This window comes from Scyliorhinus torazame, chromosome 6, assembly GCF_047496885.1.
Source record: "Scyliorhinus torazame isolate Kashiwa2021f chromosome 6, sScyTor2.1, whole genome shotgun sequence".
NCBI classification, from domain to species: domain Eukaryota; kingdom Metazoa; phylum Chordata; class Chondrichthyes; order Carcharhiniformes; family Scyliorhinidae; genus Scyliorhinus; species Scyliorhinus torazame.
Genome location: NC_092712.1, coordinates 187,939,629 through 187,959,635, shown reverse-complemented (window position 1 = coordinate 187,959,635; position 20,007 = coordinate 187,939,629). Strand labels below are relative to the sequence as shown.

At 49.3% G+C, this 20,007-nt stretch overlaps 1 protein-coding gene across 2 annotated transcripts in view; it reads right to left on the bottom strand.

Annotated features, from left to right (window-relative positions):
• The window catches only part of LOC140425184 (histone deacetylase 9-like), a 1,432,561-nt gene that overhangs the window by 806,522 nt on the left and 606,032 nt on the right, over positions 1 to 20,007 (bottom strand). For both annotated transcript variants that reach the window (XM_072509184.1, XM_072509182.1), the window contains exon 4: positions 11,538 to 11,609. In XM_072509184.1, the coding sequence (XP_072365285.1) occupies positions 11,538 to 11,609 (72 nt within the window). The remainder of the gene's footprint in view (positions 1 to 11,537; positions 11,610 to 20,007) is intronic.

Genomic DNA, 20,007 nt, shown 5'->3' with positions numbered 1-20,007 from the left:
GTTCTTATCAAAATTACAAATGACATCTTTTGTGACTGAGACAAAAGTAAGCTTTCCCTTCTCATCTTTCTCGACCTGCCTGCAGCCTTTGACAGGGTTGTCCACACTATCCACAATGCCTCTTCACTGTCACTCAATTGGATTTGACTGCATTGACTTGGCTCCATCTTACCTATCTAATCATAGTCAGTGAATCATCTGCAATGGCTTCTCTTCCAATTCCTGTACTGTTATCTCTGATATCTCCCAAGAATCTATTGGCCCATTGCTGTTTCTTGCCCACATGCTGCCCCTCAGCGACATCATCTGAAAGCACAGCATTAATTTTCACATGTATGATGGCACCCACTCCTATCTTTTGGACAACTTTCCCAACTCCTCCACTGTTGCTAAACTATCAAGTGCTTATCCAACATCCAATATTGGATAAGCAAATATTTCCTTCAATTAAATATTGGGAAGACAGAAACCTTTGTCTTTGGTCCTCACTCAAAACTCCTTTCACGAGCTACAATTTCCATCCCTGTTTCTGGCAACCGCCGAGACTAAACCATACTATTCACAACTTTTGTGTTATATCTGACCTTCAGATGAGCTTCTGACCACATATATGTGCCATGACTAAAACCACCTATATCTACTTCCGCAAAGGAGGTCTTGTGCTTCAGTAGCTAGTGCCTCTGAGCCAGAAGCTCCAGATTCAAGGCCCATTCCAGCACTTGTTAGCACGAGAAGGAACATTCACAATGCAGTTCAACAAGTTGGTAATTAGCCTACTAATCCTCCCAAAACTTTCAATTATTCCCCAAAGAGAAAACAAGTGTGTCAAGTTACAAAACAAACTCTGTAAAAGTTACCGACTTTGCTCTGGTCTCAGCTCATCTGCTGATGTACCCTTCATTCGTGCCTATGTTTTCAACCGCACACTTGCCAGGTGTTTCCGGGAGGTGGGATTGGTCCTTGGACTCTAGATCGCTAATATTCCTTTCTCAGGCTTCTTTTTTGAGTCTGCTCTTGCTGCCTCGTGCCCTTAAAGAATTGTGTTCCTTCAATCAAGAGGTTCCTATAAGTACGTCTCTTCTGAGCAAGGGGCTCCCAGGCTTTGACATCTATGTTGCATTTCTGGAGGTCAACATTCAGGGTATCTTTGAAGCACTGTTTGTGCAACCCCCTCTTGTTCGGAAGCCTTCCTTGAGCTGGGAAAAGAAGCCCACTTCACACTTTATAAGCACTTGGACAGACACTCTGCGGTGATAATGATAGGTTGTGATAGTAGCCCTCAGGCTTATGGAAAAAACCTTGAAATAGCAAACACTGATTTTTGTCGGCACTGCAGATATTTTTTTCAATTAGTTAAAGGGCGGGAGATTAAATTCCTTGACAAATTAACAGCTCCTGTTGACAGCTCCCTTGGCAGTTTCAATAAGTTTATACTATGTTTACACACATTTATGTCCACTTTAACAAACTCCAAAGGGCACATGACCTCTTGCAAAGGCACCTTACCTCCAGCAAAGAGCTACATATCTCTTCCAAGGGGCATGTACTCTCTTCCAACGGCACCGCAGGGCCATATCCAAAAGGTGTCTTACCTCTTCAGAAGGGCACCACACTCCTCTAAATATTAGACCTTCTTCTACAAGGTCTAATGTTGCATTTTCCATTTGTTCTTGCAAAATCAGATGAAGGCAGCTGCAGGGTCTGGGAGTTGAACATCTGCTTTCTAGGTTTTGGTGCCATTTTTGCAAAGAGCGAGAACCTCTACGTCTGTGTTAAAATTCTGAACCTTGTCTCACTAAAAGGCTATTCTCTTCGCCCACCAGCTTAATATATTTTCAGAAATTCATAGTTGGAATGGGTGTATAATCAGCACACTGTCAATTTTACTCATTCGATCAGAGACACATTGGCTGTGTTTCTCAGCGACGGGAGGTGGTGGATCTTCTGGTCCCGCGTTGCCAATGGGATTTCCCATTGACTCCACTCCCCTGCTTCCGGGATACCTGCAGACGGCGTTCGTCATTGGCGGGACCAGAAGAAAATCCGGAAAATCCCTCCCCCCATTATTATGCAGCCTATTTAAAGAAAACACTCCCACAAATCTCACCTCAATTAAGCTGGAAAATTACCCACTGTTGTTGAAAATTATTTAACAAAAGCAACTGACCAGAAAGTTAAGTTAAAAATATATATTTAATTAGTGCAGGTGATTAAATAGTACTGATACATCCTGGGAAATTAGGTATACAGCATGTACAATTCAAATTGAGCCCACAGAGTCACAGGCTGAAAACATATATCAAGAACAGGCCCAGGTTTTTGGGAGGTTGGTGGGTGGAGAATTGATCTAAGGAAACAAAATGTCTTGGTGAGTTGAGGGTGGCAGCATTTTTGTGGATTTAGGTTGGAAAGAAAATTTCTAGCTGTTTCCTGATTGGAATGCCAGTGCACAAGCTCTGCCCATGTATACTTTATAACTATACTGTCATCAGAACCCCAATTTGCAGGGAAAAGAAGCCTATTGCTCCTTTTAGGCAGACACTGTACCACACAGTGGTAGGCTGCTGTGAAAGTTAATTAGACTGATGGTTTGGGTTAACAAACCAGTAAGAGACTTCCGGGTGCGGCGATGACCAGCTGAGTCGCACGTTTCGGCAGCTCCCGGTGAAACGGACTTTTGCGCTCTTGATAGGAGCCCCAACGGCAATTTTGACGGCTAAAAACACTGTGCGGTAAACCAGAAGGGAATCCCCCCTGGATACGGATGAAAAAAGGAGGAGAAAGTGGCCGGATTGCAGTGGATCCTTTAGAACAGCGGCAAGGAAGGCAAGCAAAAACCAAGATGGCGTCGGAAGGTGGCAGTTTAACATGGGGCCCTGAACAACAAGAGTTCTTGAAATGCTGTGTGGAAGAGCTCAAAAAGGAAATGAAGAAAGAGCTGTTGGCCCCGATACTACAGGCGATCGAAGGGCTAAAGGAGGAGCAAAAGACCCAGGAGCGGGAGCTTCGGGTCGTGAAGGCAAAGGCAGCCGAGAATGAGGACGACATTTAGGGCCTGGTGGTGAAGACAGAGACGCATGAGGCACATCAGAAACGATGTGTGGAAAGGTTGGAGGCACTGGAGAACAACGCAAGGAGGAACAACCTGAGGATTCTTGGTCTTCCTGAAGGTGCGGAGGGAGCGGACGTCGGGGCATATGTGAGCACGATGCTGCACTCGTTAATGGGAGCGGAGGCCCCGGCGGGTCCGTTGGAGGTGGAGGGAGCATACCGAGTGATGGCGCGAGGACCGAGAGCAGGAGAAATTCCCAGAGCCATAGTGGTGAGATTCCTCCGTTTTAAGGATAGAGAAATGGTCCTTAGATGGGCAAAGAAAACTCGGAGCAGTAAATGGGAGAACGCGGTGATCCGTGTTTATCAAGACTGGAGTGCGGAGGTGGCGAGAAGGAGGGCGAGCTTTAATCGGGCCAAGGCGGTGCTTCATAAAAAGAAGATAAAATTTGGAATGCTGCAACCGGCAAGACTGTGGGTCACATATCGAGGGAGGCACCACTACTTTGAGACGGCGGATGAAGCGTGGACTTTTATTGTGGAAGAAAAACTGGAATGAGCGGGTTATTAAAAAGAACGTTTGAACAAAGTGGTGGGGCGAATGTGGGTGGCGAAGAGGGGGGTTAAAAAGGGGGGAAAGAGGAGTTTTATGTACTAATCCTGTGATGTGGTAACTTTTCTCTCTTCCACAGGTGGTGATGGGGGGAGGAGGGGAGGTGGAGGAGATGGGGCGTTGGCCATTGGGGGCGGGGCCAAGGGAGAAGTGCGGGCTTGGTTCCCGCGCTATGATAATCATGGCGGGAATAGAGAAGCAGGAAGGAGGGGGCGTCGCACGGTGCGAGCCGAGGTCACGGTGGGAAGCCGAGGTCGGCCAGAGTTTGCTGACTTCTGGGAGCAACATGGGGGGAGTAAACGTATATGCCCCGAACTGGGATGATGCCAATTTTATGAGGCGGATGCTAGGACGCATTCCGGACCTAGAGATGGGAAAGCTGATAATGGGGGGAGATTTTAATACGGTGTTGGAACCAGGGCTGGATCGGTCGAAGTCCAGGACTGGAAGGAGGCCGGCAGCAGCCAAGGTACTTAAAGATTTTATGGAGCAGATGGGAGGTGTAGACCCGTGGAGATTTAGCAGACCTAGGAGTAAGGAGTTCTCGTTTTTCTCCTATGTCCATAAAGTCTACTCGCGAATAGACTTTTTTGTGCTGGGAAGGGCGTTGATCCCGAAGGTGAGGGGAACGGAGTATACGGCTATAGCCATTTCGGATCACGCTCCACACTGGGTAGACTTGGAGATAGGGGAGGAAACAGGAGGGCGCCCACCCTGGAGAATGGACATGGGACTAATGGCAGATGAGGGGGTGTGTCTAAGGGTGAGGAGGTGCATTGAAAAGTACTTGGAACTCAATGATAATGGGGAGGTCCAGGTGGGAGTGGTCTGGGAGGCATTGAAGGCGGTGGTTAGAGGGGAGCTGATATCCATAAGGGCACATAAAGGGAAGCAGGAGAGTAAGGAACGGGAGCAGTTGCTGCAAGAACTTTTGAGGGTGGACAGACAATATGCGGAAGCACCGGAGGAGGGACTGTACAGGGAAAGGCAAAGGCTACATGTAGAATTTGACTTGCTGACTACGGGCACTGCAGAGGCACAATGGAGGAAGGCACAGGGTGTACAGTACGAATATGGGGAGAAGGCGAGCAGGTTGCTGGCACACCAATTGAGGAAAAGGGGAGCAGCGAGGGAAATAGGGGGAGTAAGGGATGAGGAAGGAGAGATGGAGCGGGGAGCGGAGAGAGTGAATGGAGTGTTCAAGACATTTTATAAAAAATTATATGAAGCGCAACCCCCGGATGGGAGGGAGAGAATGATGGGCTTTTTGGATCGGCTAGAATTTCCCAAGGTGGAAGAGCAGGAAAGGGTGGGACTGGGAGCACAGATCGAGGTAGAAGAAGTGGTGAAAGGAATTAGGAGCATGCAGGCGGGAAAGGCCCCGGGACCGGAAGGATTCCCAGTCGAATTCTATAGAAAATATGTGGACTTGCTCGCACCGGTATTGACGAGGACCTTTAATGAGGCAAAGGAAAGGGGACAACTGCCCCCGACTATGTCTGAAGCAACGATATCGCTTCTCTTAAAGAAGGAAAAGGACCCGCTACAATGCGGGTCCTATAGACCTATTTCCCTCCTAAATGTAGATGCCAAGATCCTGGCCAAGGTAATGGCAATGAGAATAGAGGAATGTGTCCCGGGGGTGGTCCACGAGGACCAAACTGGGTTTGTGAAGGGGAGACAGCTGAACACGAATATACGGAGGCTGTTAGGGGTAATGATGATGGCCCCACCAGAGGGGGAAACGGAGATAGTAGTGGCGATGGATGCCGAGAAAGCATTTGATAGAGTGGAGTGGGATTATTTGTGGGAGGTGTTGGGGAGATTTGGTTTTGGAGAGGGGTATGTTAGATGGGTGCAGCTGTTGTATAGGGCCCCGATGGCGAGCGTGGTCACGAATGGACAGGGATCTGCATATTTTCGGCTCCATAGAGGGACAAGGCAGGGATGCCCTCTGTCCCCATTATTGTTTGCACTGGCGATTGAGCCCCTGGCGATAGCGTTGAGGGGTTCCAAGAAGTGGAGGGGAGTACTTAGAGGAGGAGAAGAACACCGGGTATCTTTGTATGTGGACGATTTGCTACTATACGTGGCAGACCCGGCGGAGGAGATGCCAGAAATAATGCGGATACTTGGGGAGTTTGGGGATTTTTCAGGGCATAAATTGAACATGGGGAAAAGTGAGTTGTTTGTGGTGCATCCAGGGGAGCAGAGTAGAGAAATAGAGGACCTACCGTTGAGGAAGGTAACAAGGGACTTTCGTTACCTGGGGATCCAGATAGCCAAGAATTGGGGCACATTGCACAGGCTAAATTTAACGCGGTTGGTGGAACAGATGGAGGAAGATTTCAAGAGATGGGATATGGTATCCCTGTCACTGGCAGGGAGGGTGCAGGCGGTTAAGACGGTGGTCCTCCCGAGATTCCTCTTTGTGTTTCAGTGCCTCCCGGTGGTGATCACGAAGGCTTTTTTTAAAAGGATTGAAAAGTGCATCATGGGTTTTGTGTGGGCCGGGAAGACCCCGAGAGTGAGGAAGGGATTCTTACAGCGTAGCAGGGATAGGGGGGGGGCTGGCACTACCGAGCCTAAGTGAGTATTATTGGGCCGCTAATATTTCAATGGTGAGTAAGTGGATGGGAGAGGAGGAGGGAGCGGCGTGGAAGAGATTAGAGAGGGCGTCCTGTAGGGGGACTAGCCTACAGGCTATGGTGACAGCCCCATTGCCGTTCTCACCGAGGAACTACACCACAAGCCCGGTGGTGGTGGCTACACTGAAGATTTGGGGACAGTGGAGACGGCATAGGGGAAAGACTGGAGCCTTGGGGGGGTCCCCGATAAGAAACAACCATAGGTTTGCCCCGGGGGGAATGGATGGGGGATATGGAATGTGGCAAAGAGCAGGAATAACGCAACTGAAAGATCTGTTTGTGGATGGGAAGTTCGCGAGTCTGGGAGCGCTGACCGAGAAATATGGGTTGCCCCAAGGGAATGCATTCAGGTATATGCAACTGAGGGCTTTTGCGAGGCAACAGGTGAGGGAATTCCCGCAGCTCCCGACACAAGAGGTGCAGGACAGAGTGATCTCAAAGACATGGGTGGGGGATGGTAAGGTGTCAGATATATATAGGGAAATGAGGGACGAAGGGGAGACTATGGTAGAAGAACTAAAAGGGAAATGGGAAGAAGAGCTGGGGGAGGAGATCGAGGAGGGGCTGTGGGCAGATGCCCTAAGCAGGGTAAACTCGTCGTCCTCGTGTGCCAGGCTAAGCCTGATTCAGTTTAAGGTATTACACAGGGCGCATATGACTGGAGCACGGCTCAGTAAATTTTTTGGGGTGGAGGATAGGTGTGCGAGGTGCTCGAGAAGCCCAGCGAATCATACCCATATGGTCATGCCCGGCACTACAGGGGTTTTGGATGGGGGTGACAAAGGTGCTTTCAAAAGTAGTGGGGGTCCGGGTCGAACCAAGCTGGGGGTTGGCTATATTTGGGGTTGCACAAGAGCCGGGAGTGCAGGAGGCGAGAGAGGCCGATGTTTTGGCCTTTGCGTCCCTAGTAGCCCGGCGCAGGATATTGTTAATGTGGAAAGAAGCCAAGCCCCCGGGGGTGGAGACCTGGATAAATGACATGGCAGGGTTTATAAAGCTAGAGCGGATTAAGTTCGTCCTCAGGGGGTCGGCTCAAGGGTTCACCAGGCGGTGGCAACCGTTCGTCGAATACCTCGCAGAAAGATAGATGGAATGGAAAAAAGAAGGCAGCAGCAGCAGCCCAGGATCGGGGGGGGGGGGGGGGGGTGGTGGGGGGGAGGAGGAACCAGAAGGACTCTCAGGGTTGTTAATATATACTGTATAATATGTATAGGTCGTTGCTACAGATAATTATATATTGGACTGTTAAATTATATTTTTGGAGAGTGTTACTTGTGATAAGGCAGTTGCCAATTGGGTTAGTTTTCATTTTTGTTATTTATTATTTATTCATTTTTAAAATTTTTTTATCTTTTTTTGTTTATAAAATAGGTCATTGTTATTTGTGTTGTTATAATATTGTGTAAAGGATGCACAATGTACTGTGTTGGTTGACCAAAAATTTTCAATAAAATATTTGTAAAAAAAAAAACCAGTAAGACTAACAACTCCATTTTTAGGCTCTCAATAATTGCCCATTTCCCATGCAAATCGCACCAATATGACACATTCTTACATGTTTAACATGGAAATACCTATCATAGCACGGGGGCAGCATGGTAGCACAGTGGTTAGCACAGATGCTTCACAGCTCCAGGGTCCCAGGTTCCATTCCCGGCTTGGGTCACTGTCTGTGTAGAGTTTGCACTTTCTCCCAGTGTCTGCGTGGGTCCCGTCCGGGTGCTCCGCTTTCCTCCCACGGTCCAAAGATGTGCAGGTTAGGTGGATTGGCCATGATAAAATTGTGCTTATTGTCCAAAAAAGATTAGGTCGGGTTCCTGGGTTATGGGGATAGGGTGGAGGTGTGGGCTTAAGTGGGGTGCTCTTTCCAAGGGCTGGTGCAGACTCGATGGGCCGAATGGCCTCCTTCTGCACTGTAAATTCTATTATTCTATGATTGTATAATCGCACTACCTATAGAAGTAACAATAAGTGTATGTACTTGTAATAAGCTTGAAATGAAACACATACCCCACATGTTTAATTGAATGTGTGACAGATATCAATTTCATGTCTGATCTATTTTTGTAATAGCACGATGCCCATCCATTTTATATCCATTTCTGCTGGATGATAGATTAACTGACCAGGCGCCCTCTGTTAGGCCTGACTTAACAGCCAGAAATTATTTTCTCAGTATTTTAATGTTCTCTTTTTTCATATGTGAAAATAAGAGCTTCGTGTGCTGCTATTCCATTTTGTGCTCACTTTTTATCGAAGACCTGCTCAGGACTAGCACTCAAAATACACACTCAATCTTTATAGGTTTCACAGGCATAGGAAGAAGGGATTCCAAGTCAGTGTGGTGATATGCCTGTGAATAGTATTGTACGCAGATAGCAATGCGACCTGCAAACAGCTGGTGGCGTCAGGCCTTGGTCACGCGACATCGGAGACTCATCAGTTGGTAGTAAGGCATACAACAGGACAGTCGCACATTGGTTAGTTCCAGAGCAATCTAGTCTGTATAGTATTCTGTGTGATATCCTTCCATGTGTTCATTAATAAATCATCATTCTAGTTAAGTCACCAGCAGTTCTGTGAGCACCATTGCAACGGCAAGACAACATAACACAATAGTCAGAACACAAGAGTACACAAGAGAAAGGAGCAGGTGTAGGCCATATTGCCATCGAGCCTGCTTCATCATTCAGTACGATCATGAATGATCTTCAACTCCACTTTCCTGCTTGCTCCCCAGATCCCTTGATTCCCTGAGAAACCAAAATCTGTCAATCGCAGCCTGAAATATAGTTTATGAAGAATCATCCAGAGCCCTTTGGGGTACAGAATCCCAATGATTCACAACACATTGAATGAAGAACTCTCTCCTCATCTCAGTCTGAAATCAGCTGTGCCGCCCTGATTCTTCAGCTAGTAAAACAATCTTCAGAATCCCCTTCAGAATCGTGTATGTTACAATGGAATAACATCAGATTCTTCTAAGCTCCATAGAATATTGGCCAAATTATAGACTCAGGGGGCAATTAAATGGGATAAGTTCTGAGTGCCGTAGCGAGCAAGGTTTCTCGAGAGCTCCTCGACGGCCACGTTGGCAAGCTCTTGACTGCTATCAAACGGCACTTTGTGCAGGAAATGACCCCCATGAACTCTTGCTGGAAATTACTGTCTCACTCACCAATTCGGCTATGCCATCGCTTGAGGCCCCCACTAACGAAAGGGAACCATAAATAACCGCAACCCATGAACACATTCTGGACTGCATGCATCCATGCTACCACAGAGAACAGCACCATGCTTCGGGGATGCTGATCTGACCAGGATGCTGGACAAGACATCTAGTTCCCCCAAAGGAGGCAAAGGGTAGCCATAAGGTCGCCAATGATGCTTGCTAGGCAGTGGCAGCAGCCGTCAGTGCAGGCAGCCTGACTAGGAGGACCTCCCATACAGTTCTAGAAAAAGACCAACTTCCTCCAAAGGACCATATGGCTAAGCTGACACTGGTCGATACCACCCTGACACCCCCCACCCCCCCTGCAAAACCGTGCCTGTGCCCCAGCACACCCTGGCTCCCAAAAGCACTAACCTTGGGCGGGATTCTTTGTTTTAGCAGCAGAGTGGTGACACCGCCGTAAACGGCGGAGCGTTTTAAGATGGCGTCATCTGGACGTTAGGAGCAGTGATCCCCCAGCCCACAGGGGGCCAGCACGGCGCTGGAGTGCCTCACACAGCTTCAGCTGCCGATACGGGCCGCAGGTCCACGCATGCAAGCCACAGCCGTCTCTGTGCCCACGCAACATGGCGGAGCCCTACAGGGGCCCGGAGAGGAGGAACATAGCCCCCCCCCCCCAGAATGAGCCTGCCCGCCGATCTGTAACCCCCGATCGTGGGCCTGGCCACCATGGAGGCACCCCCCCCCCCGGAGTTGGATCCCCCCTCACCCCCCACCAGGACGGCCCCCACAGCCAGAACGCCGAGGACCCGCCGGGTAGGACCACACGCGAACGACGCCGGCGGGACTCGGCGGGCACTCAGCCCGGCGAGCGTGGAGAATCGCCTGGGTGGCTGCGTTCAGCGGCCCCCAACCGGTGCCTCAGCGACCGCGCCGGTTACGACTGCCGCCCATTCTCCGGTCGCTGGAGAATCGGCGGCCCGGCGTTGGATTGGCGTGGTGGGGTTCCCTCCATATATGCCCGGCAATGGTGCCGACACATTCCCCACTTATGGCTACTCTTTGCTTCCTGTTCAATAACCAGTCTTCTACCAATGCTAATCTATTATCCCCAACTCCGTGAGCCCTGAACCTGCCTATTAACTTTTATTGTGTATTTTATCGAATTATTTTTGGAAATCCAGATTTACCATATCTATCTTATCTATCCCACTAGCCACATCCTCATAGAAACTCGAATAAATTTGTCAAACATAATTTCACATCATAAAACCATGTTCAATTTGCCTGATCAAAATGTGATAGAGTCAGCAATACCGGAAGGTGCTCAACAGCAGGGACACAACTGGCATAAAAGAGCTGTACGCACTCAGTAGGGCTGTCCTGATTGAAATGGGAGGTATGTACCCAACTCATTCTTCACATTTACTCGAGCGATACCGGTATCATTTACAGGTAAATTTATCAAGCTGTATTTTTATGGGTCTGCATTTTTATTCCTCTTGTGTAAACCCAACGGTTTACTCAGAGCACATCTGACTGCAGGAGAGTCACACATCTAAAGTCATCTACAGTCCTGTAAATGCAGCAGGACTCTGATTTTTCCTTCCCCACTGGTACATGGCCTGTAGGCATCTCCAATAAGCAGCACAATTGAAATGAGTAATTCTGATGGGAGGGGGGGGGGAAATAATGATAGGGAATTGAAGTTGTCATTGCACCTTCCACCCCCCCACAACCCCACTGCCACTCAGTAACATGGCATCCTATTTGTATAATTTAACACCCTGTGTCCCAAACTGTCCTTTATAATCACTACACACAACATATAGAAAACAAAATCATGCAACATATTAAAATATCTTGCCACAGCAACCTGCTATTAATATTGCATAGATCTCTGATAATAAACCAGAAATTCCCTGTCGTACCATTTTCAGCTTTCCACTGAATGTGCAGTGCAGAGTTCAAACATCTGAAATGTAACAGTGTATTGAGAAGAGAGAAAGCACTGTCATATGCACAGTACCTCTCTGAAAGTAAAACAGCTTACCTGAGGTGAGCATAGTATGCATTCGGTCCTGAGCCAGCAGCTGGATCGGTTGCTCTCGCCCAGAAACCCCATCTGAGGAGAAACACGATTCGGTCTCATAAATAGTCTGCAGCATCTTTCCTTTCAGCCCTCACTTCAGCCACATAAAAGATTCATCAGAACACCGACAGAGTCATTTCCTCCTTGCGAAACAATCGGATGACTTGCACATTACTACATCGTAAACTGCTCTCTCTCGTTCACTTCTAAACTACAGGCTGAATGCCTCCCTCAATTTAATATTCCAGGCAAGCCAAATACGCAGTTATAAAAAGCAACCCAAACTCTTTTTTTTCGAAGGATACTTAATTTTTTTCAATCTTTTTTTAGCCTGTCTGCTTTGTCTCATGGAGGAAGCCGAAAGCAGCTGGAAAGGTACAGTAACCACAGTTTAGGGAAGCCTTCTTTCTTCTTAGCAGGCACCAGAGCTTTTCAAGTGCAGTATCAAACCACTACCCTCACAACTGTATTCTGCCCCGTGTACTCCCCTCCAAGTTGGTAAAATCAAGTGATAAAACGTTTACATATGAATCAACAACAACACAGCCCACAGGCGACAGAAATAGAACAATGGCTTGTGTTAACCAAAAATAGGTCATGCATGGCAGGGGATTGAGCTGTATTAATGCATTTGAAAAATACCACTGCAAGTGCAAACAGTGTACAGCTGTCCAATCCCTCAGCTGGAAACACTGTTCTCCAGTCCTGCTGCAATGTCTCAAAATGTATTGACATCTATTTTTGTTCATATACTCAGAATAGAAGCTACATCACCAGATCCTGTTTACATTAGGCAAAATCATTCAAATTTGTCCAAGTTACTTGCTGATCCAAATTTGAAGCCACTGCGTGAGTGATGCTGATCATTCATAATTCATGTCCCATATTCAGAATGCTTCATGCCCAGACTTGGTAACATTTTAAACAGGCTCCAGAAATACAAATGGAATTCAGTCAATGTAAACACATGGTCAGGACAAGTGTCAAGATCACTGTACAACACTTTTATCCACTGGATTTAGTGGGCACACCCAACTGGGGAAGTACTAGCCGATACACAACAGTCTAGCGCAGTTCGGCACTGTGGCATCTGAATGAAAGGTAGACATCATTTTAGTGTCTTACTAAATTAGAATAGAATTTATCTCATGTTCATTTCAGGGTGCTTTCATAACATAAGAACAAACTATAGTACACATGTAAATGCAATTGATTAAAAGTTGCTATTTGTGACTTTAATTTATAAAGAATAAACATGTAGCTTGCGTTTAAACAAAGCATCTGCAAGTCCTTCACAACAAATTAAGTACTTCCAAAGTGTTGTAACATGGGGAAACACTGCAGCCAAATTGTGCACAGCAATTAGATAGATGACCAGACAATTATGTTATGATTGATTAAGGAATTAATGTTGAATTAATGCCCTTCTTTGAACAATGCTTTGGAATTTTTTACGTCCATTTGAGACGTCAGGTAGGATCTTAGTTTAATGTACAATCTGAAATTTGACGCTGTGAATAGTGTAGCACTCCTTCAGGACTGAAGTGCCAGCTGAGATTATCTAATGTAGGCTGTGGGGCAAGGTTTGGGCCCACAATTGACCAACTCAAGAGGCTAGATTGTTACAATTGAGCCAAAGTTGATATTTTACAGGCAGAGATGGACAACATAATTAATGAAAGTAATGACTTGATAATGCATCTCCACTGTAGCTCTGGTACGCCATGACTTCAATTTCAATTTTTTAAGTTTAATAAAATGTTTCATTTTTACACTGTTACTTTAAGAAGGATGTCATGCCTGTGGATAGGGTAGAGAAGAGGTTTAGAAGAACAGGACAGGTGATGGAATGAAATTCCGTAGGATTAGATGGAGGGTTCTGTTGTATGGAAAATTATAAAAATCACAGTTAAAGGAGAAGGTAAGGGTGTAGGTTAATGCTGAGAACTTTAAACAAGTTAAAAGGGCGAGAGCTCAGGACAGTTTAGTAAAGTTTCCAAAACAAATATTAGAACAGAGAGTATGGATAGCGACAGGAATCTAACTGCAAGCACAGCAGTTAAGGGGACAACTATGAGAAGGTGGCGGTCAGCACAGGACTGAGGGTGTTGTACCTAAATGCGGCAGTTTATGAAACAAGGTAAATGAGCTTGTTGTGCACATTGAAATTGGCGGGTGCAATGTTGTGGGCATCACAGAGGCGTGGCTGCAAGGGGATCAGGGCTGGGGTCTAAATATCCAAGGATATATGTCCTATTGAAAGGACAGGCAGATGGGCAGAGGCAGCAGGGTTGCCTTGCTAGTAAGAAATGAAATCAAATCGATCGCAAGAAGCATTATATGGCGGCAGGCATAGAATCTGTGTGGGTGGAGTTGAGGAGTCACAAATGAAAAAAGACCCTGAGGGAATTATATACAGGCCCCCTAGCAATAGTCAGGATGTGGGCAGAAAATAAATCAGGAGATAGAAAAGGGACATAAGAAAGGCAATATTACAATAATCAGAAGCCCCTTCATACCTGCCCTTCACTGTCCCCCCCACCCCCTCCACCACATACACATCTTTCATACCCCCCTCATCCCTCCTTTCATGGGTCTGGCCCCCCTCAGTCCCTGACCCTTGGGATATGTGAATTCATACAGGTTTATTAATTATTATTATACATTACTATAGCTGACTTGTGGTGTAATGGGTAGTATGCCTGCCCTGAGCTCGGAGTTCCAGGTTCAAGTCTCGCTCAGGGACTTGATGGCCAAGGAAAGTGCATTCAAAATGTGGCCAAATACATTGATAATCCACTTTTAAACCCTTCCAATAAATCTGCAGAAAGGGCAGGAGAATCTCCCAGTCAGCAATGTTTGATGTGGAGTCGAGCCACTCAAGCTATACAAGTTAGGTGGATTGGCCATTATAAATTGCCCTCAGTGTCCAAAAACGTTTAGGTGGGGTACTGGGTTACGGGGATACGGTGGAGATGTGGGCTTAAGTAGGGTGCTCTTTCCAAAGGTCGGTCAAGACTCGATGGTCTGAATGGCCTCCTTCTGCACTGTAAATTCTATGATTCTATGATTCTATAACCTCTGGCGACAGGCTGGCAATCTGTTCCAAGACAAAAACTAAATAAGCGCATGCTTCATCTGCCTCATGTGCCCCTTGACACGGGAGAAAATTAAGGAAGAATATATGTCGCATTAAGTTGGTGCAATTCATTTGGAAACAATGGTACAATACAAATGAGATAGTGTACATGGTCCAGAACAAGAAAGCGTTTCTTCACTGGGTGGCTTTATTCCCTATTATTGAGTAACAAGCAAAGCGATAGGAAATGCACATGACTACTCCTAAAAGTGTCCACCATTGGGTCTTAACGTGACAAGCCAGAAATGGGATTTTGACGTTCTCAACTTTCACAGACTTACCTAACATACCCAAACCCCAACCAATATCAAGCAAGCCCTGTGGCCAGAAATGTAAAGTCACAATGTAGCTTAAGAGAACCTGCAGAAATGAATCACGCATGCATGATTGTGTTCCATCATTACATCGTTAAAATAAGGAAAGTTCAGAACAGAGGCAATTGCATCATGAAAGCCATGGTTCAGTTGATCAGACTCTTGTCAGAATATTACAAGGTTGTGGGTTCAAATCCTATTTCAGGACTTGAACACAAATATCAAAGCTGTCACCCCAGTGCAGTAATGAAGGAATGCTCATTTTTCAGTGAGATGTTAGAGCAAGGCCCTAGCTGTTTGCCCTTTCGAGTGGATGTAAAATATCCCATCAAGCATGACGATATTGTGCAAAAATAAATTGCACCCCCCCACCCCGGTTTCCTATATTGCTACATTTCAAAAGTACTTGGCTGTAAGCATATAAGATGCCTGTTAGTCATGTAAAGTGCTACATGAATACAAATGTTTTTTATGTTGTACAGTCATGGGCCAGTATTCTCCGATGCCGCGCAGGGTCCGAGAATCGCCAGGGGGGCTCGCGAATCCCGCCACGCATCTCCGACGCTGGGACTGCGATGCTCCGAACCGCGAAAAAGCTCGCTGACGGGGATTGCGCCGCGCGGCCCGCAGAATCGGCAGAATTGCTGCAATGTGCTGGTCCCTGGGCCTGCTGCGAGTCTCCAGCCCGGATGGGCCGAAGTCCCGCCAATGTGATCGCAGCTCACGTTGGCTTGAATCAAACATGGTATTTAACGGCGTCAACCAATCGTGCTGGCTGATGCCGACGAAGGAGGAGGTAGGGGTCGGCGTGGGGGGCCGCCACATGTCGAGACGGCTGGGCCATGGCTGGGGGGGAGGGCGTGCGTTTGACGGGGGCGGAGGCTGCCCAGCGCCGGGGGTGCCGTTCGGTGTCAGGATTGGTCTCTAGGGAGGGTGAGGGTGGGGTGGGGAGTGTTGGGGTTGGTGTCTGGGGAGGGTGGGTGTGGGGTGGGGAGTGTCGGGGTTGGTGTCTGGGGAGGGTGGGGGTGGTGTGGGGAGTGTCGGGGTTGGTGTCGGGAGGATGGGGGTGGGGTGGGGAGTGTGGGGTTTGGTGTCTGGGAAGGGTGGGGAGTGTCGGGGATGGTGTCTGGGAGGGTGAGGGCGGGGTGGGGAGTGTCGGGGCTGGTGTCTGGGAGTGTGGGGGTGGGGTGGGGAGTGTCGGGGGTGGTGTCTGGGGAAGGTGGGGGTGGGGTGGGTAGTGTCGGGGATGGGGGAGGTGGTTTGCGTGGCCAGGTGCCACCTGTCAACAGTGGCGACCATGCAGGCCATGGCACCAGGTTGCGGAGGGGGACATGCGCAATGATGATATGTCATCTACTCCCACCCCCTGCCGACCGTTATGTTTGGCCATCACCCAGCGATGTTGGCCGCTGTGGCGGTGGCCGCTGTCCTGCATGTAGCCCTATGGGAGCTGGAGCAGGGGTAGGGGCGTGCCAGGGAAGTGGCGGAGGCTGCCGCAGAGGAGGGTGCCGCAGAGGGGCAGGTGGCAGCCGCCCGGGCGGGATGGCCGGCCGCCTGATTAGACGAGGACGAGAATGAGTAGAAGGAGGAGGAGGAGGATGCGGTTTCACGGCGACGCCCAATGAGGCCCCGTGTGTACCGGCGCCACATGTCCCACCAGGCCCCAAGGACAGGGCATGCAGGAGGAGACTCCAGATGAGGCTGGAAACCACCTGATGGCACACCTGGCACCGCGTGGGACTGGGGGTGGACATCCTCTCCCGGTGGCTGTCAAGGTGACGGTCACCCTCAACGTCTATGCCACGGGGTCGTGCCAGTCGCTGAGTGGGATGTGTCCGGCATTACCCAGACATCGGTGCACAGGTGCATCCGTGCAGTGACGGACGCCCTGTATGACATCGCGGACCGGTACATTCAGTTTCCTGTGGACCGCGCCCACCAGGATGTCCAGGCAGCGGGCTTTGCCATGGTTGCCAGGATTCCCATGGTCCAGGGGGCGACCGATGTGGTGCATGTCGCCATGCAGCCACCAACGGATAACAGGGCGATGTTCATGAATAGGAAGCGGACCTACCTTTTCTGTGACCACCGGATGAGGATCCTGCACGTCTGCGCCCGTTACCCGGGCAGTGTGCATGAGTCGTTCATATTGGCACAATCGTTCATCCCCGCCAAGTTTGAGGGACAACCCCCCCCCCCCACCGGCTGCGGGGCTGGTTGTTGGGCGACAGGGGTTACCGACTGTGGTCGTGGCTGATGACGCCTATACGAAGGCCACAGACTGACATGGAGAACCGCTACAATGATGCCCATTCAGCGACCGGGCGTGTGGTCGAGAGGTGCTTTGGGCTGCTGAACATGCGCCTCAGGTGCCTGGACACCACATGTGGGACATGTGGCGTCCTGCACAATATCGCCCAGCAGAGGGGCGATGTGCTGGAGGCAGAGGAGGAGGAGGAGGGGGAACATGACGATGGGCACGCCTCCGCAGATGAGGAGGATGTGGAGGTGGGGGGAGCTGGGGAATGCACGGGACATTCGGGCTGGACAGGGACGGGAGGCTGCCCACCGATACCGGATGTGCCAGCGGGTACGGGAAGAGTCGATAGCCGCACGGTTCACAGACTAGGGGGGGTGGTTCACTGAGCATGGGCACATACAGCACAGTACCACACCACCCCACCGCCGTCACGCCACCCACCACCCACCACCCTCACCCCACCCACCACTAACCAGCCCTCCATCACATATCCGCCTGCGGCACAAAGAGCAGGGCTCACACGCTCGCCAGTGGAAGCGGGTCTGTTGCATGGCATGGAGGATGATGACAACCTGCTCTGCGATGTGCTCCGGGCTCTACATCATTAGACAATGTCTGACTCATGGCCACAGTAACACCCTGATGCACGATCAATGACCACTAAAGCGAGGTTGTAGTCCAACTGAAGGCTTTAATAAGCTAGATGTTTCCCCCAGCAGCTCAGGTACAGAACAAAGGCTGCTAGGGAGGGGGGAGAGGTGATGAGGGGAGCGGGGAAGGGGGGATGAGGGGAAGGGAAAGGGAGGATGAGGGGTTAGGAGTGGGAGGGCAGGCTGGGAGGGTCACACTTGGTGGTGCGCCCCCGATCTCTGCAGCCGCAACCACCTGGTCCTCGGGCCCACCTGCGAGGTCCAGGGCCCTCTCCTCATGAACGGTGATGGGGTGCAGTTCAGGTGGACCCCCTCCGGCCTGGCACGCCCCCGGTTGTTATAGACGCGCTTCTCCTGGGGGGAGGGGGGGCAATGCCACATGTGTGGGGGTTGGGGGGGGGGTTGGTACCATGGGCACATTGGGGGGAACTCACCCTGGCTGCCCTGACTAGGTCATTGACCTTCTTGTGACACTGGCTGCCTGTCCTGGGGGTTATCCCCACGGCGCTGACAGCTTCTCCCACCTCACTCCACAGGCGCTGGCTGGTGTTGGCAGCGAACCTACAGCCGTGTCCGGGGTACAGGGCCTCCGTCCTCCGCTCCACGGCGTCCAGGAGCGCTTCAATGTCCCAGTCCTGGAACCTCGGCGCTGCGCGGCGGGCAGCCAGCTTCCCGCGTTGCACTGTTGCTCTGCCAATGGCGTCCATTTAACAGCGGCGCTGCACGGCGTCTATTACGCCGTGCACGTCTGTGACCCCGTTACGGGTTGTGCCATCGCGCTTCCCGTGACGCCCATGCTGGCCCCTTCCGTGGCGCAGAATTAGCGCACTTTTGCTCGGTCTGACGTGGGAGTCGTTCCCGTCGATTTTGATGCTGCCGTCGGAACTTGGCTGCGGCATCGGAGAATCCCGGCCATGGTTCCTAAAGTCTCAAATATTATATATTCCTTGCTGTAGTAGATTGTTGTTTTCTTTTGCACCTGGGTCAATCAGTCACTTCATAACCTCATTAATGGAGCATAATGTTGCCAAATATGAAGCCAAGTTCAACATTTACGTAACCATAGTGTGAAGCAGGTATTGAGTGAGATTGAGATTGCATTATAACAGCACATTTTCCTTTCAGTAAGCTGTTGCTTTAAACTATTCATCTCCGCTCAGAAAAAACAGCCTTAGAACCGTGTAATGACTATGTACTAATCTCAATGTACGATGTAAAACAAATTCATTCAAAGACCAGACCAGATATCAAAGTAAGGGATTAAAGTATTTCCTGGCCAATTTCTGCTTTCCTTTACCAAGGATACTGAGGATAATTGCACTGACTGTGCCACCACATTGTGATCATCTAACCAAACATTTCAGGAATTGAAGTGGGGTTTCCCTCACCACAATGCTGCCTTTGGATCTTTCTCCTTTCAGATACCCAAGAACTGCAATCAGATCTGGCAGTACAGGAGGAGCACAAAATGGTAAAGGAACAAGAAATTGATGATGTACCGTCACTCATTCTTTCACACTTAGCCACAAAAATAGTCACTGATATTGCGTGAACATCAAGGGATAGCTTAGAGACAGCATCATGATGAGACGCTGGGGCACAAGTGGCTAGCAGACAGCGCAGGGATAAAGATTGCATGGGTATCAGCTCACCAGAGTGCAAGGTCTCGCACGAGTTCTGCTGCAGACGACTCAGATGAGCACTTCAATAAGGCAGAGTAGAGAACAAAGCTGTTGGGTATGCACCTAGAAATGCATTGACAGGCCTGTCAGAAAGCCTGCATGCAATGTCAAAAAGTGTGGAGGAGTGTGGCCGTAACTGTCATGATATCCATATTAACATATCATGGTGCAATCACACACACACACTGATGGACAGGTAGATGGACCAACCAACACACCCACAACATTGTAGCCAATCACCAGTGAGAGCACACGCACTATAAAACAGGGAACACCACAGTTCCTGCTCATTCCACCAGGAGATAACTCAGAGCACAGAGCTCACAGCGTGCCACTCAGACATACACCATGTGCTGAGTGCCTCTCTAAGATAGTGCTAGGGCTGG